Raw genomic sequence first — 27,902 nt, forward strand, 5'->3', positions numbered from 1 at the left:
CAAACTTACCATAAAAAGCTAATTGACACAAAAGTTAAAAAAAATTATATAAAATATGTTAAAAGATAATAGTAAAAGTAAAATGAAATGTTAAGAATGATCAATGAAAAAAGGATGATAGAACTAAGAACAAGAATGAAAACAAAGATTAAAATGAAAAAAAGTAATAAATGAAAATAAACAAAATAAACTAACAAAAATATTTAAAACAATCGCAGGCTTTCTGATGGTAATTAGAAACTACAAGTTTTAAATGATTCATGGATTCAACATGTTTTTACATTACATTTGGCCAAAGCGACTTACAATAATGATGTATATAAAGTAATAGACGTTTAAGGTAAAAAAATAAAATAAAAATAACATTTTTAGACAGGGCCTAAAGGAGGTCAAATGGAAATAGGGGGATAGAGGAGGAAAGGAAATGAGGTTAGAAGTTTAGTAAGGTTTAACTCTGTGGAAGTGGAAGTAAACACAGGGTTCGTACAGTCATGAAAACCTGGAAAAGTCATGGAATTTGAAAACAATGGTTTTATATGGAAGGAAAATAAAACTGATGAGAATTAAAATAAAAATGCAAATATCGCCTTGTGCTTTTTATCCAAACGTGTGGAAATACTATGACAAAAAAAGTAAATTATAAAAAAAGGGGAAAGTGGAGCTTATATTTTGGTTTTCACTATTAGCTTTTCATTTTAGATTTGACTGTGAAATACCTGTATAATAATGAAAATGAAATGAAAAAAAAAACATTATTTTTTTTTGTCACGCATGACTTGTGCTGAAGTGAAAAATTAAATTGCAATTTTTTTTTTTTCATATTTTCACACGTTTGGAAAAAGAAAGCGCAAAACGATATTTGCATTTTCTTTTCTGTTTTTGGAAAAATGTGTGAAATTAATACGTTCACATTTAAATGAATGAATAAGTAAATAAATACACGCATAAACAATTGTATAGATTAATAAAAAAAACTACTAAATGCATAGTTATTTATTTATTTATTAAATAATGTATTTTCACATTTATTTATTCATATGTTTCTGTATTTATTTTATTATTAGTTGTGGTGTGTTTATCACTGAACTCTCACTGGCGCCCTCTAGTGCTCCCTCCTCTTTAACAGCCAGCCGCGCTTAGACTGCGCATGTCTGTCCGCGCCTTCACAGTGCGCATGCGCAGAACAGGGCTAGAGGAACCCGTGTAATGGCTGTGGATGGTGTGCGGGAGAACCGATATCCCGCCGCTGATTTCTCCCGAACTACAGCTCCGTCAGACCGGCTACAGCTCCCAGCTCTCCCCGGGCCTACCATGATCCACATCCCCGCGGAGCAGCGCGATCACAGTGGGCCGAGCAGCGGGAACTGAACTCTATCAGGTGCGGGTTTACGCTCAAGAGTGAGGGGCGGATCGGCCCGGATCACCGTTATATGCTAACGGCTAATCGGTGCTCTGCCGATTTCTGCTACCTTATCAAATCCTGCTACCCTGCTGTATATTTAGTTACCAGTAAAAATACAAGAAAGAAATATATACGACAAGTGTATCGATTAAATAGATTCGAAGGCTGAAATTAATATAGATATAATTTAAACCCATAGAATTCAATGCGTAACGTTAGAGTATAGCATAGTACAATGCAGCACAGTAGAGTACAACACAGCATAGTACAATGCAGCACAGTAACGTTAGAATATAGCATAGTACAATGCAGCACAGCAGAGTACAACACAGCATAGTACAATGCAGCACAGTAACGTTAGAGTATAGCATAGTACAATGCAGCACAGCAGAGTACAACACAGCATAGTACAATGCAGCACAGTAACGTTAGAGTACAGCATAGTACATTGCAGCACAGTAGAGCATAGCATAGTACATTGCAGCACAGTAGAGCACAGCATAGTACAATGCAGCACAGTAACGTTAGAGTATAGCATAGTACATTGCAGCACAGTAGAGCACAGCATAGTACAATGCAGCACAGTAGAGTACAACACAGTATAGTACAATGCAGCACAGTAACGTTAGAGTATAGCATAGTACATTTAAGCACAGTAGAGTACAAGGCAGTACACGTATTTTAAGCCTAAAATTAAAATAATAAGCTAATAAAGGTCTAATTAAAGATTGGCCAATATGGCCCTAAAATAAATTATTGTAATAGTTTAGGGTATTATTGCTATATTTTATTTAAATATATATATATTCTTGCCTATATGTCATTTACTTTTTTGATTAATTTCAGTAATGTAGTTACTACTGCAACAAATATATATAAAAGATTGATTTAAGTATAATCGTAGCTAATAGTTACATGACATGGAGTTTTTTTTTATCGTGCCAGAAAGTTAAAAGCAATATGGCATAACCCTGCTGTTTATTATTAACACTATCATTTTAATTAATGTATTAATTGTAATCTACACTCAGATTGTAAAATGAGATAAAAAAAAATACAGTTATTGAAAATTGTGTGAAAAACGCGTGAAAAGGTTTTAAAACACGTGGTTCAGCGGTTGCGCAGTTCCGGTAAGTAGCACAAATGGACTGGGTATCACAAATCGACAGAACACCGGATTTAGCGTTAGCTATGCAGCTAGCTAACTATAGCTAACTACAGGTAACAGGGCAACTACTCCCGCTTATTATTATTATTATTATTATTATTATTATTATTATTATTATTATAGTTGCGTGTGCTTAGCTAACAGTTGTTAACAGCCCGCTAACTATCAAACTAGTGTGTTAGCTAAGCTAAGCTAACTGAAGCTAATGTTTGTAGCGTTAGCTTGTTAGCTAAAGTAAATCTGCGGAGCTGCTGTTATCTAGCGGCTCAATTAGTATTATTAAGTATTTTTAGAGTATAAATTAGTTTTAATAGTATTATTTGAGTATTGTTGAGTATTAATAGTATTATTTTAGACTATTAATGAGTATCGATAATATTATTTTACGGTACTAATGAGTATTTATAGTTTTATTTTACAGTATTAATTGAGATTGCCCTGTGTTGGAGATGGAGAAGTGCTGACGGGTTATGTTTCACCACAGTTGTTCAGGGCTAACGTTAGTATTAATGAGTATTATTAAAGAGTATTATTAATATTATTTTAGAGTATTGAGTATTCAGTTTTATTTCAACTAACAACTAATGAGTTAGCTAAGCTAAGATAACTGACGCTCATGTTTGTAGCTTTAGCTTGTTTGCTAACGTTACAGTAAATCTGCAGAGCGGCTCAATGAGTACTAATAGTATTAATAGTATTATTTTAGAGTGTTAATTGAGTATTAGTAGAATTTTAGAGTATAAATGAGTATTAATATTATTTAAGAGTAGTAATAGTATTACTTTAAAGTATTAATAGTAATATATGAGTATTAATCAGTATAATAGTATTATTTTAGAGTATTAATTGAGATTGTGCTGGGTTGGAGATGGAGGAGTGGTGACTGGTCGGGTTTTACTGCAGTTGGTTAGGACTAGTGTTAATGTGTATTAATAGATTGTTTTAGAGTAATAATAATATTATTTTAGAGTATTAATAAGTATTAATTGAGATTGTACTTTATTTGGAGCTGGAGGTCAGCTGATTGTTTGAGGTTTACTGCAGTTGGTTCCAATATTGTGTTTTTTTGTTGACTGAGTTTTTAAAACTGTGGTTTAATTGTAGTTATTTTAATTTATTTAGTAGGTTTAAAGTATTTGTTTCTATTTTAAAAGCTAATTAATAACCCTAATAATTGCAAGTTCATTTGTGTTACTACATTATCATTCTGTTAAATAGTCAATAATAATCAGACCCATTATCTACACACACAAACAATGTTCATACCTATAAACTCCGTGGCTTTGGTGATCGGGCTTTTTCCAGACTTGCTCCTCAACTATGGAATTCTCTCCCATCTGTGGTCAAACAATCCTCCTCTCTTTCCTTGTTCAAATCTACACTCAAGACTCACCTCTTTTCTCTTGCCTACGGCCTTCCCTCTGTTTAATGTACTATACCACTTATCCCTGCTGTCTGTTCTCGTACTATGTTGATTGTCTGTCACCACTTGTTGTGTAATGTTTCTATTTGTTTTCACAAATGATGACTGTAAGCGTCTTTGGGTTTTAGAAAAGCGCTATATAAAAAATAAAGTATTATTATATACCTCATTAGTGCTGCACAGAATAATGTTTTAACAACATCAGTTTTATGTGTTTTAGAGAGTACTGCTCTAATCTCTTTATTACATATACCTGTGTGAACTTGTATTCATATCTAAAATATCTTACTAATTACATTCCAGAGTCACGCTGCGTTCATAACCATGCACATTGGGGTTTTATATTACTTATAAAACTCCTGTGTAGAGAAATGCATTCTTTTATACAGCTCTGGAAAAAATAAGCTTCAGTTTCTGAATCAGTTTCTCTGATTTTGCTATTTATAGGTTTATGTTTGAGTAAAATGAACATTGTTGTTTTATTCTATAAACTACAGACAACATTTCTCCCAAATTACAAATAAAAATATTCTCATTTAGAGCATTTATTTACAGAAAATGAGATGTCTGAAATAACAAAAAAGATGCAGAGCTTTCAGACCTCAAATAATGCAAAGAAAACAAGTTCATATTCATAAAGTTTTAAGAGTTCAGAAATCAATATTTGGAGGAATAACCTTGGTTGGATTTTAATCACAGTTTTTTATGCATCTTCGCATCATGTTCTCCTCCACCAGTCTTACACACTGCTTTTGGATAACTTTACATTACATTACATTACATTTCATTTGGCAGACGCTTTTGTCCAAAGCGACTTACAATAATGAAGTACAAAAGTAATAGGAATTTAGATAACCCATTTTTAGATAGGGCTTAAAGGAGGTCGAAGGGAAATAAAGGGATAGAGAAGTGAAGGAGGGGAAGAAGGAAATGGGGTTAGAAGTAGTTAGTGTGTTAGAGGTGTTAGGAGAGTAAGTGCTCTTTGAAGAGCTCTGTCTTCAGGAGTTTATTAAAGATAGTGAGAGATTCTCCTGATCTGGTAGTAGAGGGTAGTTAGTTAGAGGTGTTAGGAGAGTAAGTGCTCTTTGAAGAGCTCAGTCTTCAGGAGTTTATTAGATAGTGAGAGATTCTCCTGATCTGGTAGTAGAAGGTAGTTAGTTAGAGGTGTTAGGAGAGTAAGTGCTCTTTGAAGAGCTCTGTCTTCAGGAGTCTCTTAAAGATAGCGAGAGATTCTCCTGATCTGGTAGTGGAAGGTAGTTTGTTCCACCATTGGGGAACTCTGTATGAGAACAGTCTGGATTGCTTTGTGTGAATGTTTGTTTGGTAAAGCGAGGCGACGTTCATTGGAGGAGCGCAGCGGCCGGGAGGTAGCGTAAGCCTTCAGGAGAGAGTGCAGGTAGGAAGGAACCTGTTCTGTCATCACCTTGTAGGCGATTGTAAGAGTTTTGAATTTGATGCGAGCATCAACTGGTAGCCAGTGGAGCTCAATGAGCAGCGGGGTGACATGTGCCCGTTTTGGCTGGTTGAAGACCAGACGTGCTGCTGCGTTCTGGATCATCTGGAGTGGTTTTACTACACAGGCCGGGAGGCCAGTTAGCAGGGCATTGCAGTAGTTGAGGCGTGAGATGACGACCGCTTGTACCAGGAGTTGGGTGGCCTGTTGCGTCAAGAACGGTCTAATTTTTTGGATGTTATAAAGCGCGAAGCGGCAGGACCGAGCAACTGAGGCCACATGGTGCGTGAAGGAGAGCTGGTTATCAACCAGAACACCCAGGTTCCTAGCAACCTTTGTTGGTGAGAGAGAGAGAGAGTCGATACTTATAGAGAAGTTGTGCTGAAAAGATGGTTTTGCTGGTATGACCAGAAGTTCAGTCTTTGAGAGATTTAATTGAAGGTGATGCTCCTTCATCCATGAGGATATGTCAGAGAGACACGACGATATCCGTGCAGAGATTGAGTGATCTTCAGGTGAGAATGACAGGTATAACTGGGTGTCATCAGCAAAGCAATGGTAGGAAAAGCCATGTGATGCCGTTACTCCTAATGCAAAAATTCAAGTAGTTCAGTTTGGTGGTTTGATGGCTTGTGATCATCCATCTTCCTCTTGATTATATTCTAGAGGTTTTTAATTTAGTAAAATTTACAGAAACTAATTTTAAGGACCTTTTTATATTTTTTTTCACTGCGCCTCAGTCCTGGTCTTCTATATTTATTTATGTTTTATTATTCTTTTAACATTAAGTGCATTATAAGGAGCTGTCGTCTTGATCTTAAATTATCTTTTATTAATTTTGGTCTGAAAATTGATCTTGCATTATTAGCTTTCCAAAGTTTGGACACATAAATTTAGTGAAGGTGGTTCCAAAGTTTTTACTGGTACCGTAACGTTTAATGTTTGATGTGAACAATATGAAAGCCACAGAAATAGCAATGTTATTGAAACATTATCTATTTTTTGTATATTTTATTACTAAGTTATTGTCCAGTCCTAGTTGTAGCTTTAATTGGAGCTACTGTATTTTGGAATTTATAAGGCGCACCGGATTATATCAATAAACGTCTAATTTCTGGTCTATTTTCATACATAAGGCACATTGAATTATAATGTACATTTTGTGTGACACTAGTAACTGGTAATAGGAACAGAGCTGTCACCATATATTTTTTTTCTTTTAAATTCACCCAGTAGCGAGACCTGTAAAGCTAAGCCAAGTTAAGTAAATTAAACTGTGATTCTTAAACAAATATATATTTTAAAGTCAATCGAGTGCTGGATGTTAATCTACACAGATTTCTCTCCTGAAACTGTATATTTGGGTAATAAAGTACTTTTTTATAAAGTGCTGGAGCATTAGCATTAGCAACTAACTGATAGCGAGCTATAGAGCTACACTGAGGAACCCTTAGTCTTCCGGGCAAATTAAGATATTTGATATTGTCTAGTGGTTAATAATACGTAGTTAGTTTAACACAGTAAACATGCAGACTGCAGCCCAATACATTCACCTCTGAATGGCGAAAGAGCTAGCGCTTAGCGCAGTTAGCGGCTAATGCTAATGCTGCTCCAGCAGTGCTAGCCAGGGCTAGCAGCAGGCTACAGGCTGATAATACTTACCTCTGAACACTTAGTGCGGTTAGCGGCTAATGCTAATTCTGCTCCAGCCTTGGTGCTGGAGAAACTTTACTGAAACTCCTGTATAACTCTGTACTTCAGTGGAGTGTCTTTACTGCTCCTTAATACCTGACTTATAGAATTCATACATAAGGAGCACCGGATTATAAGCAGCACTGATGATTTTTGGGAAAATTAAAGGATTTTAAGTGCACCTTATAGTCTGAAAAATACGGTAATGCTAATGATGTGTCCTCTCTATTTTGTTCTCCCCGTTAGCTGGTTCTGAGGGCAGCCCGTGGCCATGGCTATGAGGGAACGTCTGAAGGCGGTGCTGAACGTGGGCCTGCGGGTGCCGAGCATCATGCTGTTGGAGGTTCTGTACCGCTGGGACGTCAGCTCCTTCTTCCAGAAGATCCAGAGGAGCAGCCTCAACAACAACCCCCTCTTCCAGTACAAGTACCTGGCCCTCTACCTGCACTACGTGGGTGAGTACTGAGAGCATTAGCTTTAGCAGATAAGAGCTCGGGCTACGTTCAGTTCACAGCAGGTAAAAAAAAAAACAGGTGTACCAAATTCTATCTTCTTTTACTTTTTTTATTTAATTTTTTTTTTTTTTACACTTTTACACAGATATAGGGCTGGATATGAACATTTTCTATCAAAGAAGTACCAACCAAAATGTGTCGGTACTGCCGAGTACCGAAAAGTGACTATTTTCAATACTTTGCATAAAATATGCATAAACACAGCGAGGCGCCCTGGTGCTCACAAACTGTCTCGCTCGCTCTTATTTGGGCTGTCTCTCGCTCTCTCACAATGTCTCTCCCTCTCTCACTTATCTGCACTGTCTCTCGCTTATCTGTGGTGTCTGTCCCTTTTTCACGCTGTTTCATGCGCTGTCTCTCGCTCACTTGGGCTGTCTCTCACTCTCTCTCCCTTTCTCCTTCTCTCGCACTCTCTGGCTCTTGCATCGTCTCTCGTTCTCTCGCACTCTCTTGTACTCATGCTGTCTATCGCTCATCTGCACTGTCTCTCGCTTACTCGGGGTGTCTATCCCTTTCTCATGCTGTCTCACAGTGTTTCTCACATTATGTCTTACTCGTGCTGTCTCTCCCTCTCTTGTTCACTAGCGCTGTCTCTCAGTCTCTCACGCTGTCTCTCATGCTTTCTCCCTTTCTCAATCTCTCGATCTTGCTCATCTGCATGGCCTCTTGCTTACTCGCAGTGTCTGTCCCTTTCTCACGCTGTCTCTCATTCTCTGTCCCTTTCTCTCGCACCATCTCTCGTTCTCTAACACTCTCTTGCTCTCATGCTGTCCATCGCTCATCTGCACTGTCTCGCTTACTCGCGGTGTCTGTCCCTTTCTCACGCTGTCTCTTGTGCGCTGTCTCTCGCAGTGTTTCTCACATTATGTCTTACTCGTGCTGTCTCTCCCTCTCTTTTTCACTAGCGCTGTCTCTCAGTCTCTCACGCTCTCTCCCTTTCTCAATCTCTCGCACTGTCTCTCGTTCTCTCGCACTCTCTCCATCTTGCTCATCTGCCCTGTCTCACACTTACTTGTGCTATCTCTCCCTCTCTCGCACTGTCTCTCCCCTTCTCGCTCACTCGCGCTGTCTCTTGCTCATCTGCATTGTCTCTCCGTCTCTTGCTTACACTTAGACTCGGTTTCTCTCCCTTTCTCACGCTTTCTCTCTCGTGCGCTGTCTCTCGCTCACTTGGGCTGTCTCTCGCTTTCTCTGTGTCTCTCACAATATGTCTCGCTCTTTCACACTGTCTCTCCCTCTCTCGTGCTGTTTCCGCCTCGCTTGTTTTTTCGCGCTGTCTCTAGTTCTCTCGTGCTTTCTTTCCCTCTCTCGCACTGTCTCTCCCCGTCTTGCTCACTTGTGCTGTCTCTCTCACTCTCTGGCTCTCCTGCACTGTCTCTCATTCACCTGCGCTTTCTCTCGCTCACTCGTACTGTCTCTTGCTCACTTGTGCTGTCTCGTTCTCTCATGCTCTCTCGCTCTGTCTGGCGCTGTCTCTTTTAATAAGTAGTGTAGGGGCATAATCATCAACAATAAAATAAATAAACATTTAAAATAGATCGCTCTGTGTGTAATACATCTGTATAATATGAGTTTTACATTTTGAACTGAATTACTGAAATAAAGTAACTTTTCAATGATATTCTTATGTTTTGAGATGCAGCTGTACATGTGTTAAGTTCAAGTTCAGCCGGTCTGCAGTGTGCTCTGTACTCTGAACTCTTTATGCAGTAATATTTGTAAGTGTTAGATATTGGGTTTTTTTTTTTTTTTTTATCTGCTTGGGACCGGATGCTACGTTCTCCCGCTGTAACCCAGTCCTTCAGCTTTCCCTCTTAACCCTGCAGAGCTCCCTCAGGTTACAGCTTCAGCAGCGTTACACTCAGCCTCGGGTTTCACTCAGAAGCTTGTTGCAAACATCGACTCCAGGGTGGAGGATAGATTTCACAAGGCAGGATTACTCTCGCTCTCATTCTGCTTCACGTGAATGGTTACTACTTTCTTCCAGACCATTCACCTTCTTCACAACACCAGATTAGTGCTGCTTACACACCTACCTCCTTTAGTCCAGGCTTTCAGACTTGTTATCAACGTATGTGAAAGGTATAGGTAGCCCTGCAGCAGATCTCGTCTGTGATTGTATATTGTATTTTTCGCTCTATAAGGCACCCCAGATTATAAAGTAATAATAGACGCTAGTAATTAGTAGTAGTAACAGCGGTGTTGCCTTCTAAACTAGATAAATTTCCTTCTAAATTAAGCAGGTGTAGAGCTAAACTGAGTAAACAAAACTATAATAATAAAATTATAATAATTTCAGATTATTAGTTAATAATTTTTAAATTATTAAGTTAATTGAGGGCTGGATGTTAATCTACACAGATTTCTCTCCTGTAAACTGTTTATTTGGGTAAGCAAAGTGCTTCCGTTTATTTACAGTAAGCTAAGATATGCAGATTTTCACTAAGGCTAGCCGCTAGTGCTTAGCAGCTAATGCTACCCGACTACGCTACACTAAGAAACCATAAGTGTTCCAGAAAACCAGGATGATATTAGCTAGCGGTTCATCCCACGTCGCCTCTGAATGGCAAAAGAGCTAGCGTTGTAGTTAGCGGGTAATGCTAATACTGCTCCAGCAGTGCTAGCCGGGGTTAGCAGCAGGCTACAGGCTGATAATACTCACATCTGGACTGTGAAAAACTACTATCTGTAAAAAAAAAAATACTTCAGCAGAGTGGCTTTTCTGCGCCTTAATACCTGACTGGTAGAATTCATACATAAGGAGCACTAGATTAAAGGAATTTAAGCGCTCATTATTAAGTGCGAAAAATACAGTATTTTGTTCTAGAACCTGGAAAGTTGCTTGCATCATGCAATTACCAATTTAATCAAGCATGAAGCACCAGTATTGGTTTCAGAAACAGAAGTGTAGATCATGCTCGTGCTTTTAAAATTCCTTGAAGGGTCTTGAAAGGTGAATTGCAATATAAATAAAAAGTCATATAAAACCTTTGACTATATTGCTGTTGCTCTTCTTTTTTTCTAGGTTATATCCTGAGCCTGGTTCTGCTGACGCTGCCACGCCAGCACTTGGTGCGCCTTTACCTGTATGTTCTCACGGCTCTGCTGCTCTATGCAGGACACCAGCTCTCCAGGTGTGTATACTGCTCTAAAGACCATTCACACACTTTGACCCAATCTCATTTCTTATTTGTACCCTATACCCTTATTTGAGTGTCTTTAAAAAGTCTTAAAATGTCTTAAATTAAAATCTTGATAATTTTGGTCTTAAATTGTCTTAAATTTACTGTACATTTGCTGTAGGTATTGCATTTTCTAGATGGTGCGTTTAATGCCTTTGGGAAGCACATGCTAACATTAGCAGTGAGTTACTGGGGAGAGAACTAAAGTAAGCGGAGAGCTGGCTAACAGTAGCTGTAAGCTAGCTAGCGTTAACAGGAAGAGAACTAAGGTTAGCGGAATTAACCTTAGTGGTGAGCTAGCTAACATACTGACATTAGCGTTAAGTTAGCTAGCATTACTGGGGAGAGAACTAAGGTTAGCGGAGAGCTGGCTAACATTAGCGTAGAGCTAGCTAACGTTACTGGGGAGAGAACTAAGGTTAGCACAGAGCTAGCTAACATTAGCGTAGAGCTAGCTAACGTTACTGGGGAGAGAACTAAGGTTAGCGGAGAGCTGGCTAACATTAGCGTAGAGCTAGCTAACGTTACTGGGGAGAGAACTAAGGTTAGCACAGAGCTAGCTAACATTAGCAGAGAGCTAGCTGATGTTAATGGGGTGAGAACTAAGGTTAGCAAAGTTAACATTAGCAGCAAGCTAGCTAACATTAGCTCTGAGCTAGCTAACATGCTAACATGTTCGGCCTTAGTTTTTAATTCAATAATTTATTTTCTACTAATTATGAAATTTGACTCTGTGGTAGATAGAGCTTCACCATCATTTGTTCATCAGAACTGTCTATATAAAGATCCACTTGGCACTTTTTTCTTTCACTCTTTCAGGGATTACGTTCGTAGCGAGCTGGACTCTGGCTATGAAGGTCCTCTGTACCTGGATCCGCTCTCCATGAACCGCTTCTCCACAGCTCTTATTGGTAAGCATGGCTTTTAGTCTAGATCAGTTCTCTCAAGCCTTTCTGCTGGTTTCAGATTCCTGCATGTTTCACATCCAGCCCAAATCTAAATCCAAGTCATTTAGATGAATAATCAGGGAATCCTGAAGGTTGGTTTTATTGTCCATATTGGCTGGTCGTAGCCAGTGTTAATTTCAATAATTACAAAACTATTAAATAAAAATCTGTGTTGGGACGAAAATGAGACGAATGTAATTATGCAGGTTTTTAGAATAAATTTTGGAATAAAACAAAAACTCAGGGTTTGTATGGTCACAAACAAACTGGAAAAATCAGACAGGGTTCATACATTTACGAAAAACCTGGAAAAGTAATGGAATTTGAAAATAGCAGTTTCCAGGCCTGGATAAGTTTATAAAAAAATAAAAATACCCAGAAAGTTTTGGGAAAGTGGAAGTTTGGTCTAGAAATATTTGTATTTCCATTTATCGATGGCGAAAATCTATTTGAGCCAGTAATTTAGCCCTACACAATTGAGCTCTCATTTTATTATTAAAGATTGTGTGTCAGGTTCATTTTAGACCTACTATAAACAAATTTCAATTATAGTTTTAGGTGATTTTTGGCTTTATATTGTATGGTCATGAAAATTTGTCTTGAAGTCATGAAAAAGTCATGGAAAATGTATTGGTTAAAAAGTGAATGAACCCTGATCAGAATTTCAAAATATCTATTTCCAGTTCTGGAGACGTTTTGGAAACATAAAAATACCCTGGAATTTTTGAAAAAGTCATGTGAGTTTTTGATCTATCAACAAGAGAAAATCTATTTTGAGCAAACAAATACAAACATATTGGCTTATATTTACGTTATTAAACTCATGAGAGCTGAACAATGGAGAAGCATTGTTCTTTTAAAAAAAAAATACTGCATCTACCTCATCTGTTTTCATTTGATATATTCACATATATATATATATTGCTGCAGTAAAAGGCAGTAATTCTCAATTGTGAAAGTTGGTTTAATGTCACTTTGGAATAAAGATGGAAAAAAGTAAGCAATGATATTATTTTGTCGTAGTGCTGGACGATATGGCCAAAATTTATATCACGATATATTCCTTAATTAATACGATATAATTCCGATATCGATATAAATACTTTGAAGGCCTCAGAGAAACTGCTAAGAATCCCTGCAATGGAAATCTGTACACTAATGTCTGAAATTTTAAATTTAAGTCTTTAAAGCCTCCTCTCACAAAAAAACTGTATAATACTGTATAATAATAAAAAATGATCAGAATAAATCAATGCTCACTTTTATTTGCATGTAGCAAAATAAAAACATGACATCCCTGTCAAACATAAACCTATAACCTATATACAAATTACCAATATAAATAACTTTACATTACAACAGAGGCAGAGCTTCTTATTATCTAAGTGTTTTAGCCAGAATAAGGAAGATATTGTGTGTAGTGAATCTGCTTGAGGTGGAGGAACGGATGTATTACTGTTGCTGGTCGGCTCCACTCTCCAGAACAATTTGGAGCAAGCTGAAGTCTGAAGTTTATCAGACCTTTGAACACCAAACCACTGAATTAGACCTGCCTCCCTCAACTATCCGCTCATTCTTCATCTAAAAACGGTTTCGTTTCATCGCGGGCGGGTTTTAGGTGCGGAGAGGAGAGGAGGCGGCCCAGGTCTAGCCTAGCCTAGCCTAGCCTAGCCTAGCCTAGCCTATCTGGCTACGTGCCTGTATGATTGCGTCATAACGCACTGACGTAGCCCGGCTATGTTCAGGGCTGCAGTGAACTGACGCCGCTAAAAAACGCCTGTCTGTAAATAATACATATCGATATGTCACAAAAATGATATCACCGTTATTGAAACATTTCTTATCGCGATAAATACCGATATCGAAATATTGTCCAGGCCTATTTTGTCGTATTTTTTGGAAGGATAACTAAAAACATACTTAAATGTGGTATATCATGATCTATATCATTATTGTGATATAAAAAATTCCATGTTGTGATATATGATTTTTCCCATATCCCCCAGCACTAGTAGGGGGGAGTTGTCGGGGATGGGTTTTAGATGTCAGAGGTTGAGTTTTTACTCCAGGCTGAAAGGACTGGCTCACTGCTCTTCCTAAAAAGCTGAAAGGAGAGGACCTGGATATCAGAGGCCTTGTGTTCAGTGTGAATAGGGGGCCTGTAGACAAAGCTCAGTGAATGTAACGAGCTGTCTGGGAACGAGGCGGTATTCTCCTGTCCACTCTTATGGGAAACAGTGTCAGGATAAACAGGTTGCGCCAGTAATGTCAGCATAACTGCTTACGCCTAACTGATTATAACTGCCTATTTCTGTGTATAAATATATATATATTGTTTCTGCAGGTCAGCTGGTGGTGTGTACGCTGTGCTCCTGTGTGATGCAGACTAAGCAGATCTGGCTGTTCTCTGCTCATCTGCTTCCTCTGGTGGCCAGGCTTTGCCTGGTGCCCTTAGAGACCATCGTCTTCATCAACCGCTTCGCCATGATCTTCACAGGTCTGGAGGTGCTCTACTTCCTGGCCATGAACCTGCTGGTGCCCTACAACCTGGCCAAGACTGCGTACAGAGAGCTAGCACAGGTACGGCTCAGTACGGAGCGGCTACAGAGTAGTAAACTTGTGATTTAAAAACAATTTTTACAAGATAAAACATGCACATATGTTTCTTAGCGTCTGCTTCCGTTGCTAAAAAAAAAAAAACTCTAACATTAGGGGAAACACTGCAATACGACTTGAAATAAATGTGTCATTTTTTGGTGTAGGCCTGTCATTATTATTACATTATCGACTCATTGTACAGTAAATAGACACGTCTTTTGTGTTTGCCCATTATGGTTTTTTAGCGAGTCTGTTGATTTGAGCTATCCAGTATACTGACTTTTCTTAAAAACAATTTAATGTTTTGTTTATTTAGGGTGATGTTTATATACTAGGACTACACCAAAACCGAACAAGATGAAACAATTGGCCAAAGGCTAAGGACTATGTGTTTTTATGAAAATCGATTTTCTCTGAGTTTTAATTTTCACCACCGATGCTCCCCTGAGCTTAGCCCCGCCCCTCTCCCCCGCACACAGTTTTTGTTCATTTTGTTGTTCATTTGTTGGAGTTCATATTTAGAGTGTTTTTACTCACTTTTTTCTCTCTCATAATGTTAATCCTTTACAGCTTCAAAAACATGGATATAAAAAAAAAAAAAGAATCAAATTTTTTTTTTGGGCCATATCGCCCAGCTCTAATATATATATATATATATATATATTGGGATGGTACTGGGACAGGTGTGAAAAAACTTAGTCTGAAGCCCTGAATATAATATTCCAATTTGATTATTGTTAATCATTACTATACATTTATCTTATCATTATCAGTGGTATGATGTGTATATTTACATATATTTTATTCCATATTTTTGGTCTGTTACTTTCTTATATAAAAAAAATAATAATAAAAATCAAGTTTTTCCCCCCCCCCCCCCTGTTTTTCTCCCGGTGTGTTTGTCTCTGTGTGTGTGTCTCTGTGTGTGTGTCTCTGTGTGTGTGTCTCTGTGTGTGTGTCTCTGTGTGTGTGTGTGTGTGTGTGTGTGTGTGTGTGTGTGTGTGTGTGTGTGTGTGTGCTGCAGGTGGTGGAGGTGTACGGGCTGCTGGCTCTGGGGATGTCTCTGTGGAATCAGCTGGTTCTACCTGTGCTCTTCATGTGCTTCTGGCTGGTGCTGTTCGCTTTACAGATCTACACCTATTTCAGCACTCGAGATCAGCCGCCGTCTCGCGAGAGACTGCTCTTCCTCTTCCTCACCAGGTCTGAACCCGTCCACACTGCACCTAAACTCCTAAAAAAATTAAACATCTACTAGTGCTGGGCTATTTTCACAATTAATTTGATTAATTTGATTATTTCGATTCATCCGAATTACAGTTTTAATGCGATTTTTAAAATGGTAATTCCGACATTTTGGTACCACTGTAAAATAAGACTATAAAGGGTTTATAAATGGTTCCTAATTAGGTTATAACTACCTTAAACATTAATCATTAATAATGAGTTATAAAACACATACGTAGAAAGGGCAAATATATAGATGGCTGTGGGTTCACTATTTAACAAACAACAGGTATTTTGTTGCCCTTTCTATGTATGTGTTATAACTGGTTATTAATGATTTTTAAGGCATTTACAACCTAGTTAGTAACCATTAATAAAATAATTGTAAACCATTTATAAACCCTTTATAAAGGTAGTCTTATTTTAAAGTGGCACCGTCATTTTTTTTATCTAAAATATGAACGTAAACCTGCTGTTTTATGGCCAAAATGTGTTTCTAATGTGGATCTATGGCTTTTACTCTGTTGATTTCAATACCAGAATTATATTGTATTGAATAAAACATATTGAGAGATCACGATAATGTATTGTACTGTATATTGACTGACTCCCTGCGGTCTGCATGTGTTTCTCTCTGCAGTATTGCTGAGTGCTGTTGTACTCCATACTCTCTGCTGGGGCTGGTCTTCACTGTTTCCTTCGTGGCGCTGGGCGTCCTCACTCTCTGCAAATTCTATCTACAGGGCTACCGAGCCTTCATGAATGACAACGCCATGCCCAGGTTAGCTTGCGTCCTTCCTAGATAATAAAAATTAAAATCTAATGTTTAAAGTATGGAGAGGAATTTTTTAAATTGTTAAAATAAAAAAAAGCAAACATTACTGTTCTTTTCCACTCGAACATGCAGAATAAGTGCCAAAATGAAATGTTAAACCACTATTGCATTACATTTCACTGCACCTGATCTCTTTATTAAAAAACACTACACAAATGTGCATTTTCAAAATCAAACGCTGAATTAGTGCCAGAATTTAATAAGATACACCTCGAAATGTAATCAAGGCACATATGTGTTGCTTTTCACCATAAAGTACTTCAAACATAAACTCCTGCTTTAAATGTAATGCTCACGAGATTGCTTTTAAATGCTTTTATAATTCAGCACCCCCGCCATGAAAAGCACCCTTTCTCGGAAGCACATATATGCACTGTCTTCTTGATAAAAGCGAAGATAACCCTCTTTAAAGTTTTTTTTATAAACTGAAAGCAGAAGCATTTCTGAGTGGAGAGGAATATGGATAAAATATAGTGTTTAATGGTAGCAGTGTGCTGAACCACCATCCCTGCTAATCCTAATAATATATTCATTCTAAAAACTGGGGAGTCAGTTTTACTGAACACGAGCGGCTGGTGGAGCAATGGAGACTTCAGAAGGGGGAAACTCAGAGCTCAGTAGTAGTGGTGGGCGATATGGCCCTAAAATAATATCACGATATTTCATGGTATTTTCGCGATAACGATACTCTTGGAGATATGACAAAACACTGAATTAAAAAAAATATATTTCAAGAATAACCTACTGCAACAAAATGAAAATTAATTCAAATATACCAAATATATCAAATATGATACAGAACATATGAGAAAAATATACAGGAAATACAGGAATTTTATCAGATTTGTAACAGACGTCAACGATCCAGAATGTAATTATACTAATAATAATGCACTCCAAATATCTCCATATATTCAGGATTAAAGGGAAAAAAACGATACTGGACAGATATAATCTGTCTCTTGTAGATATATAATGGGAAATCATAAGTAGTTTTTTTTTTGTTTTTTGCTAAAAACAGCAAAAACGTAGTACCCTGATGTGTTAATTAGGGGGATATTGTGATATTGCATGATATTTCAGGGTATGATATTGTTCACAATATTTAAAAATGCTGACGATACTATTGTGTACGATACGATATGGTACACCCCTACTCATTAGTGCTCTCTCTGTCTCTCTCTCTTGCTGTCTCTCTCTCTCTGACTGAACATAACCTGGAATCGGATTCATCCGCTCTGAAAGGAGACCGCATCACACCCGCCCAGTCTAAAATGATTCTTCCGCATGCTTGGTGCAATTACCCATTCTTACCAGAGAGGCGCTAAATCCTCCAAATCTAAAAAAAACTTACGGACATCAGCTTTAAACATATCTTTACTTTTTAAATACTGCTTAAAAAAGTCACATTATTTCAGTCACGGTTGTTTAACTACTGCTTTTAATGTAAAAGTAAAAACCTTTGGATTGCTGCTTTAAGTTGGTGCAAAAGTAATGCGCGTAATCTCATGTCCTTTTGTTTCATTCTCTCTCTCCCTCTTTTTCTCTTTTCTCTGTCTCTCTCTCTCTCTCTTAGGGGGATGACAGAAGGGATCACTCTGCTGATTCTGTCTGTTCAGACTGGACTGATTGAGCTCCAGGTGATCCACCGGGCCTTCCTCCTCAGCATCATCCTCTTCATCGTGGTGGCCTCTATACTGCAGTCCATGCTGGAGATTGCTGACCCCATAGTGCTGGCACTGGGGGCCTCCAGAGACAAGTACGGATCTTCTCCTCCTCCTCCTCCTCGTAAAATTTATAAATTATATTAGTGGTGTTGGTAAGTTACCCAGCTGTGATCAGCAACCTTACTGAAGCTCAGTGATTACCTGTTCAGCAGAAAACTAGCCAGCTCACCCATTTCCATAGATGCAGCACACTGTTTGATGTTTACTGGTGCTGTTGTGTTCTATACCTGGCAAACCTGAGTGTGGAAATGGGACTAGGGAATGGCGGTGGCCAGATTCACATCCTAAATCCCACAAAGATTTTACAAAAGTGTGTGGTTGTTTGTAGCTTAAAGCCTCAAGCTAAAAGATCATTGGCTATCATCATCATCATCATCGGCCTAAAAAACACTGTGTTGTCTATAAAAACAAAAAAAAAAGATTATTCACAACAATATTCTGTGATTAATCACAATTAATTATTCTGTTGTTTTTAAGACTTGAACCTTTAATAGTGGATTTTTTAATGTGAATTAAATAATGACTGTTGAGCAAATGAAGACATATTTATATAAATTGCGTCAATATTAAAAGAAAATAATGTATTAAATTTAACATTTAAATTGTTGTATCTTCCTGTATTTCTTCGAGGAAGACTTCAGCTTTTCTGCTGTATTATAATATCTCAATATTTTAGGTTTATATTTGAGTAAAATTAACATTGTTGTTTTATTCTATAAACTACAGACAACATTTATAAATCAAATCAATATTTGGTGGAATAACCATGATGGTTTTTAATTACGTTTTTTTAATGTATCTTGACCTCATGTTCTCCTCCTCCACCAGTCTTACACACTGCTTTTGGATAACTTTATGCTGCTTTACTCCTGGTGTAAAAATTCAAGCAGTTCAGTTTGGTGGTTTGATGGTTTGTGATCATCCATCTTCCTCTTGATTATATTCCAGAGGTTTTCAACTTTTTAAGTGGTCTTTTGTTTTTTCTAGAGCTGTGTATTAATATATACAAGTATATATTTTTTAGATTAATTGCACAGCACTGCTGAACATGTTAACGTGTTCTCTGAGATGTTTTTCTCTCTGTCTCTGTTCTTCAGGAGTTTGTGGAAGCACTTCAGAGCCGTCAGCCTCTGTCTCTTCCTTCTGGTGTTTCCAGCCTACATGTCCTACATGATCTGCCAGTTCTTCCACATGGACTTCTGGCTGCTCATCATTATCTCCTCCAGCATTCTTACCTCACTGCAGGTACACACACACACACACACACACACCCAGCTGCTTCTGTATGATGCTTTACATTAAACTTTTACTCTGCACATTAAAAGATAGTAATTAAAAACCTTTAAAACTATCCTGAGATATTATAACACAGTAAAAACTGCACTACACTATTATTACTGTCTTAAAAAATACATAATAATAATAATACATATCAGAATCTAAACTAATCATTTATTAAACCACTTATTTGAATATACTTCCATTTTGACCTTACATTTATTATTTGATTGACATTTAAGTTTCCATTATTTAACATTTCAGAAGATCACTTGAGGGCAAAAGTTAGGAAAAAATATACAATATTGTTCAAAGTTTTTCCCATATACTATTATTTATTTTTTATTTAAATTTGTTTTGAATACCTTTATTTTTGTTTAAGGTTTTTGTATACAGTTATTTATTTATTTATTTATTTATTTATTTATTTTTATACATAAAGCATTGCAATTCTAATAATGCATTTACCTTAGCAGTGCTATTTTTGCTTTACTTATTTACATTTACTTTGTTATCCCACCACCCAGCAGATAAATTATGAGGGAAATATGGTGATACCCCTGTTCCCTCCTAGTGTCGCATAATGCTCCTTATAATCGTGTTTGCCTTATAGTGCGAAAAAAATACAGTAATACATTTTTATTTACCCGTTTAACCTCCGCTGTTTCCTGCAGGTTCTGGGCACCCTGCTGATCTACGTGCTGTTTATGGTGGAAGAGATCCGTAAGGCTCCTGTGGAGAACATGGACGAGGTGATTTATTACGTGAACGGAACGTACCGGCTGCTGGAGTTCGTGGTGGCGCTGTGCGTGGTGGCGTACGGCGTGTCGGAGACGCTGTTCGGCGAGTGGACCGTGATGGGCTCCACCATCATCCTGGTGCACGCCTACTACAACGTGTGGCTGCGGGCACAGCTGGGCTGGCAGAGCTTCCTGCTCCGCCGAGACGCCGTGCACAAAATCCAGAGCATGCCCACGGCCTCCACCCTGCAGCTCCAGCAGCACAACGACATCTGCTCCATCTGCTATCAGGTGTGTAATAATCTCAGAGTCTCAGACCCAGTGTTCACTACAGGACTACAGGACTTTTAGACAACGTTCACATTACCAGGCTGAATTCTTTTGCTCAGATCTGATATTTTTTTCATGGCTGTGTGAGCGTGCCAAATCCAGATTTTTTTTCAAGTCAGATTTGAGCCACCTTCATATGGTAGCTATCTAAGTTAAGTAAAGTTAAGTAAACAAAACTGTAATAAAAAAAGACTTTATTTTAAAGTTAAACGAGTGCTAGATGTTAATCTACAGAGATTTCTCTCCTAAAAGCTTTACTTCGGTTTATTGGGGTGAGTAAAGCACTTCCGTTTATTTACAGTAAACTTAGATTTCTGAAAGATGCTAGCATTACTGCTACTACTGTGAGCTGACGGGTTGGTAATCTGATGCTCAAATGGAGTAACCACCAGATCTAGTAGTGTTAAAACAGCATAGTGGAGCCTACACATTTTCTGATTTAACATATTAACAAGCAAAAACAGCTGTATAGACTACAGAGTCCTACAGCTCTCATAAAAGTTCATTCTTTCTGTTTCTCAGCTCCCTGTCCACTTATTCACTTTATAATCTCATCCCTCAGCATCCCTCCCTTTATAATCTCAGTAAAGCACTTCCGTTTATTTACAGTAAGTTTAGATTTCTGAATTTCTCCAGCACTAAGGCTGGAGCATTAGCGGCTAACCGCTCCAGCAGTGCAGATTACAGAAATTTAATACTCCCCTCTGAACGATGAAATAGCGAAAGTGGTTAGTGGGTAATGTTAATACTGCTCCAGCAGTGCTAGCCGGGGTTAGGAGCAGATTACAGGCCTTTTAATAACTGTCCTCTGAACGCTGAAATATCGAAGGTGGTTAGCGGGTGATGCTAATGTTGCTCCAGCAGTGCTAGCCAGGGTTGGGAGCAGATTACAGAAATTTAATACTCCCCTCTGACTGATGAAAAAGCGAACACAGTTAGCGGGTAATGTGAATGCTGCTCCAGCAGTTATAGCAATCTATGCATCTCTTCATCACTTTAATCCCGATGCTTCTTTGTCTTCATTCTTCTTCTTTTCCTGTTTAGGACATGAAATCAGCGGTAATCACCCCCTGCGGACACTTCTTCCACGCTGGCTGTCTGAAGAAGTGGCTCTACGTGCAGGAGACCTGCCCACTGTGCCACAATCAGCTGAAGAGCCAGGCACCGTCCGCAAACACTCCTGCTCCACCTGCCCCGGATACCCCTGATACCCCCGATACCCCACCAGCCAATCAGAACTCTCCAGAGACAGAGCGAGGAGAATCGTCCGGCGGGTCGGACTCAGAAGAAAAAACCACGTCTGCTGAGAAAACCTCACCAGATCTGGAGCCCCAGTCGAGTCTTCAGCAAACTTCTGCAGATCCAGAGCTGGAAGAGCCTGAACCGTCGCTGCAGATGATTATTCCAGAAGAATCCGAAGAATGTGATTGGTCGAGGTGTGAGAAAAGCGGTGAAGACCAGACTGAAGAGCTCGCGGACAGTGAAGATCTGCACTCCACTTCTTTAGGCGTCTCTCCTCCTTCTTAAGTAGATCTGTGCTCAGCTTAAGTCTGCTTAGAGTCTTTACTAAGAGTCTTAGAGTCGAGGTTCTTTCACACAAAGTACGTTTTTTTCAGACACAACGGATGTGATTATATTTATAACAAGTCTTACAGCTCTTATTAAAGTCCATTCTTTCTGTTTCTCTGCTCCCTGTCCACTTCAGCGCTCTTTAATCTCATCCCCCACATAGTACACTAGCAAGGGACGCTAAAATAGCAGAGCTGAGATGGTTTATAATGAGCCTATCCACTATTTCCTTTTCTTATTTCCCGTTATCTCACTGCAAACTACAGTAGGGAGCCTGAGAGTGAGATTTAAATGAATAAGGGTATAGCTAAAAGCTAAAATTCAAACTAACTAACTAACTACTAACTAGTCCAGGATATTCTTTTAATTTTCGATTAAAATTCTCAAACTAAAACGATGCGATATATTGCAATATCTATATTTTGTCCCACCCTTAAACAACGTTATTACATTCTTAAATCAAATCAGCATTCAATAACAATATCTGTAGTTTTGGATGCCACATATCGATAATATTTAACAAACGAAAACGATACGATATATGGCGATATTGATATTTTGACCCACCCTTAAACAGCATTACTTACCTACCTAAATCAATCAATATTCAATAACAATATCTATAATTTTGGACACCATGTTTCGATAATATTTTGCAAGTGAAAACGATACGATATATAACAATGTCGATATTTTGTCCCACCCTAAAACAATATTGCTTACATTCTTAAATCAAATCAACATTCAATAACTATCTATAATTAAGTCAAATCAACATTCAGTAACTATATCAATCATTTTAAATGCGACAATTCGATAATATTTTGCAAACGAAAACGATTTGATATATCGTAATATCTATATTTTGTCCCACCCTTAAACAGAGTTATTACTTTCTTAAACTATTTGACCTATTCACAAACCAAAACGATATGATACATTGCAATTTCGATATTTTGTTCCACCCTTAAACAGCATTACATGCTTTCTTAAATCAAATCAACATTCAATTACAATATCTCTAATTGTGCATGCAACATTTCGATAATATTTTACAAACAAAGACGATACAATGTTTCGCAATATCAGTATTTTGTCCCACTCCTAATGTGTGTTGATTTCGTTTTTGGTTTACGTTTTATCTTTTTTTTTTCTTTCTTTTCTTTTATGTCCGTAAATATCGTACTCTGTGTGAAAGAACCTTAATGTTGCCAGTGTGTGAAGAAATCCTCGTGCTGGATGTTGATGTTGATGGTTGAACTGGACACGCCCGTTTCATAGGTTTATGATGATGATGCTCTTTATCAGAGCTGTTAAGAGTTAGGTCTTCTGAATTTGTATGAACTTCAAGCTTATCTGAGCTTTTAATTCCAAACTGTTGGATATTTTTTACAGAAGCTCTGATTATATTTCAAATGGTCCCTAAATTTCCTCTTCCTGCACTACAAACATTCAACCACAATCGCTTCAGCTTCTGAAAGTCGAATGATCTGAAACGTTGAAATTGACTGAAAACTGTTACATTTGAAGGCGTATAATTATGATTTTGACTGAAGTTTACTCAATTTGTTGATGCACCCTGATCCTGATGGACGGAAAAGAATGATGCACCAAACTGATACGTTCACACAGCAGATAAAAGTGACCCAAATCTGATTATCTGGCCAAATCTGATGTTTATTTCATGCAGTTTCCACTTTTATGTGGTGATTTCTTTATGTGATCTATATCTGATATCCGTCTAAACGGTTTTTGTTGTGTAACTGAAGCACATGTGCTAAACAACAGCTATTTGAGCTTCACGTGAAGTTTCAGTTTCGTTCCCGTTAGAATCTCTAAGTCTTTGAGCTTATTTATTAGAAAAAGTGAGACACATCAGCCCGGATATTTGATATATTAGCTTATTATGCCAACCCTAAATTCCTGAACTCACTGCTTTTCCTGTCTACTTACAGTGTTAAGCTGTATTCAGATGGGATAAGTTTCTTAGGGGTGTTAGGGGATTCTCTGTGATTTTATTCCCGTCCAGAACCACCATGTACGTGTTACAGGCTGAATTATCTACTGTTTTTCTCTGAACTCCGTGCTCCTCCAGTAATTTTAGTCCCGTCCGGACGCACATCTCTGAGTTTCGTCTCCTCCCCTTTAATAAAATAGATATTTGTCCACTGCCGCTCACCGTAATTACACTTTGGCTGCGCCACGGTTTCCACAGAGATCCATGTTAAAAAAAACACAACAGCGAGTGGAAACGGAGGAGCTACTGAACGCCGTGATGTCGTGGGACCGAGAAAAACAAGCCTAAAAACTCACTGGTCCTCCTGTTTTTTAGGGCTTTTTTCCCCCACTTTTTTCTTGATCAAGAAATTGCATGAATTCTGATCTGGCCAAATCAGATATTTATCAGATTTTACGTGGTTTTAAACAGATTTTTTCCACTTTTACCTGCTGTGTGAGCGTGTACGCCTTAAAGCTGTTTTCACACTGAACATGGAAATTTCACAGCTATGCTTTCAGATACATCGTTTTCATTAGGATTTCTGGCATAGGTGCGAATGCTTAGGCTTTAAAAGAACAATGTACATTAATATTCAAGTCAACCAAACTATTAAGAGAAATATATGAAATTATTTAGTAAACAAAAAGTGTTAAACAAACCAGAATATGTTTTATATTTTATTTACATTTTATTTATGATCAGTTTTGAACGTCTCTGCTGGATTTTCTCAGTCAGTTTTATGAGGTAGAGTAACCTGGAATTCAGGCTTTCAGTTAACAGCTGTGCTGAACTCATCAAGAGTTAATTACTTGAATTTCTTGTCTCTTAATAAAGTGTTTGAGAGCATCAGTTAAAGTAAAGTAGTGAAGAGGTAGAGTTACAGGTATACAGTGAATAGTGAATATTTGAGTAATGTTAATTTTTAGAAAAGTGCAGTTACAGCAAAGACCATCAAAAACATTATGATGATGGAACTGGCACTCATCAGGACCGCCCCAGGAAAGAAAGAGCCATAGTTTATCAGAGTTACCAGCCTCAGAAAACGCAAGTTAACATCTCCCCAGATAAGAGCAGCTAAATAATAAAATGTTTCACAGATTATTTTGGTTTGTTTAACACTTTTGTCTCTAAATCAGTTAGTTGTTTGCTAATATCGTGCAGCTTTAGTTCAGTGTGAAAACAGTTTAATAATACAGAATTTGTGCTACATGTGAGTCAGAATACCTTTATCTCATGTTTACTGTAAGGATCTCTGTGTTTACTCTGTGTGAAACAGAATTAGGATCTGGATCTGGATCTGAATCTGGATCTGGATCAGCTTTTATTCTTTAAAGCCTGGATGTGAGAATCTAATATTTTTGGACGTAGACAATCAGTAGAAGTAGAAAAGGGTGAAGAATCACGTTATGCATTATGGGTTCGCCTCCTGAAAAAATGTCCTGCTTTATTTCAGTGTCCTGATTTCAATTCCACCCCAAAAAAGGGCAAATTAAGATTACATAGCCACTTGTTTTTTATATTAGATATATATTTATCAGATGAGTGTCTCTATTGAGATTTATTTTGTGTATAGTAGGCCTGTCACAATAACCAAAAAATTTCTTTTTGGACAATATATTTTCACCTTAAATGAAAATTCTGTAAATTATAAAGATTTTTTTGATCATTTTTTCATTTTAGGACCAAATTGTGCCGATTATGATTTAATTATACTAATAAAACACAATACTACGTCAACACATTAGCTTTAAAAATTAATGATTATCTATATATTTTCATAATTTAGTTAAAATTTGAATATATAAAGTCCTCACACTGAAGTAGCAAGCAAAATAAAATCCCTATTCTTAAATAGAATTCACGATATTTGGCCTGTTTTGACCTGTAGTTCGTTTCTCTGGTTTAAATCAGTTTAACGAGTTTGTTATCTTTGGTTTCAACAATCGCGTTCTCTCCTCTAATTGGTCAGAGCTGGGTGGGCGGGGCTAATAAAGGAAATACAGGGAAAAGGTTCTGTGTTCTGCACCATCACACAGTATTTTATCAGTGTAGTTTAACATGCAGCAGCAGCAGAGATTAGCATTAGTTAACAGCTGTAGTGATTATTATCTTGGTAATAAATCAAGTTTAACTGCACCTGAACAGCCAATTAGCTCAAACATGAGGAGTAGATTTGCTAGGCAGGTTACGTTCTTTTCTTTTATAGGTTAGAGCTGTTTGGGGCGGGGCTAATAAAGTAAATACAGGAAGATGGTTCTGTGTTCCGGATTAGCACATGTAGAGTACTTGCGGCAGATTGGAGATTAGCTTTAGTAGTAAATCAGGTTAAACTGCACCTGTACAGCTATTTACCTCAAACATGAGGAGTAGGTTTTTTTGGTGGGTCACGTTCTTTTCTCTTATTGGTTATAGCTGTTTGGGGTGGGGCTAATAAAGTCATTATAATAATAATGTTCTGTGTTTCGGATTAGCACATGTACAGTATTTCAGTGTAGTTTAACATGGATTAGCATTAGTTAAAAGCTGTAGTGATTATTATCTGGGTAATAAATCAGGTTAAACTGCACCTGAACAGCTGAACAGTGTATTTAATGGACGAGTCATGTTCTTTAAACTTATTGGTCAGAGCTGTTTGGGGGAGGGGCTGATAAAGTAAATACAAAAAGAATGTTTTGTGTTAGAGGACCATGAGCGTGATGATTGCTGTTTTTATGCCTGCCCAAATTAATCGCAGAATCTAATTTAACCGGATTAAAGTAACTAAATTGAATGGTATTAAGTTGATTATATATATATATATATTGTGACAGGCCTGCTGTATAGAATGATGTGACGCCTTTCTGCAAAGTCAAAATACGCAGATTTCTTTGTCCAGCACGAAGTCCCTGTGCGTATATATGAGGTACAGCCCTGTATGTATGAGTGTGTATATGTATGTATGTATGTATGTATGTATACAAGTTGCTACATGTATAGCTATCTACTCTTCGTTCCTGAAACTGATAAAGCGATTTTTGATATGCCGAACAGTGTTTAAAGCAGCGTCGTACGTTATGGCGTGACCTTCAGGCTTGCGGGAACACTTCAGTGACCTCTAGTGGTAGAAGTGGGATTGAGCCTGAAGACACTGAACCGTTAGCGCTGCTAAAATGCAGACTAGCGTGACGTTTATTAACGACAGTATTACAGCTTTTTTCTTTCGTATTTGGCGGGTTTGTGTACACATGAATACATATAAATATATAATAAAATGTATGAGCGAACACAGACGCCAGGTACGTATATAATAATCTGATAGTTATGATAATGTAATCTAATAATGTTAGTTTTGCACTTTTTTGAAGGAAATAAAATGAGGAGGTGGGAAAGCGTGTAGCGTTTATTTCAGCACTTTTTCCCTCCATTATTTTAGTTTTTTTTATTCAGTGTATTTTCAGCAGCCTAAATAAGCAAAACTCTTAATTTGAATTTAGTATTTTTTGTTTTTTGTTACCTTTTATTTCATTTTTCTTTATCTACTTTTTTATTATTAAATAAGAATGTGTGAAAAAAAGCTCACCAGACTGTAAACTTTTATTATTTTTTTCTTTTTTGTAAATGTAATCAATTTATAATGCTGAATGTAATGCTGAAATAAATGGTTTATTGCTTAATATGAGTCTGGTGTGTGGTATAGTATGGTATGATGGGGTGTGGTCTGGTGTGTGGTATAGTGTGAGGTCTGGTCTGGTGTGTGGTATAGTGTGGGGTGGTGTGGTCCGGTCTCGTGTGGTATAGTATGGTATGATGGGGTGTGGTCTGGTGTGTGGTATAGTATGGT

The 27,902-nt window shown here is 37.7% G+C and overlaps 1 protein-coding gene across 1 annotated transcript; it reads left to right on the forward strand.

Moving 5' to 3' along the window:
* Window positions 1-1,162: 1,162 nt before the first annotated feature.
* On the forward strand, window positions 1,163-27,735 carry rnf145b (ring finger protein 145b). The gene is made up of 11 exons (XM_049466746.1): window positions 1,163-1,378; window positions 7,385-7,593; window positions 10,679-10,787; window positions 11,655-11,746; window positions 14,127-14,362; window positions 15,405-15,580; window positions 16,245-16,385; window positions 18,016-18,198; window positions 19,264-19,411; window positions 20,119-20,475; window positions 21,559-27,735. Exons 2-11 carry the CDS (start codon window positions 7,410-7,412, stop codon window positions 22,039-22,041), a joined length of 2,109 nt encoding a protein of 702 aa, XP_049322703.1. The 5' UTR covers window positions 1,163-1,378; window positions 7,385-7,409; the 3' UTR covers window positions 22,042-27,735.
* The last annotated feature ends 167 nt before the right edge of the window (window positions 27,736-27,902 follow it).

This window comes from Astyanax mexicanus, chromosome 17 (genome assembly GCF_023375975.1).
Source record: "Astyanax mexicanus isolate ESR-SI-001 chromosome 17, AstMex3_surface, whole genome shotgun sequence".
NCBI classification, from domain to species: domain Eukaryota; kingdom Metazoa; phylum Chordata; class Actinopteri; order Characiformes; family Acestrorhamphidae; genus Astyanax; species Astyanax mexicanus.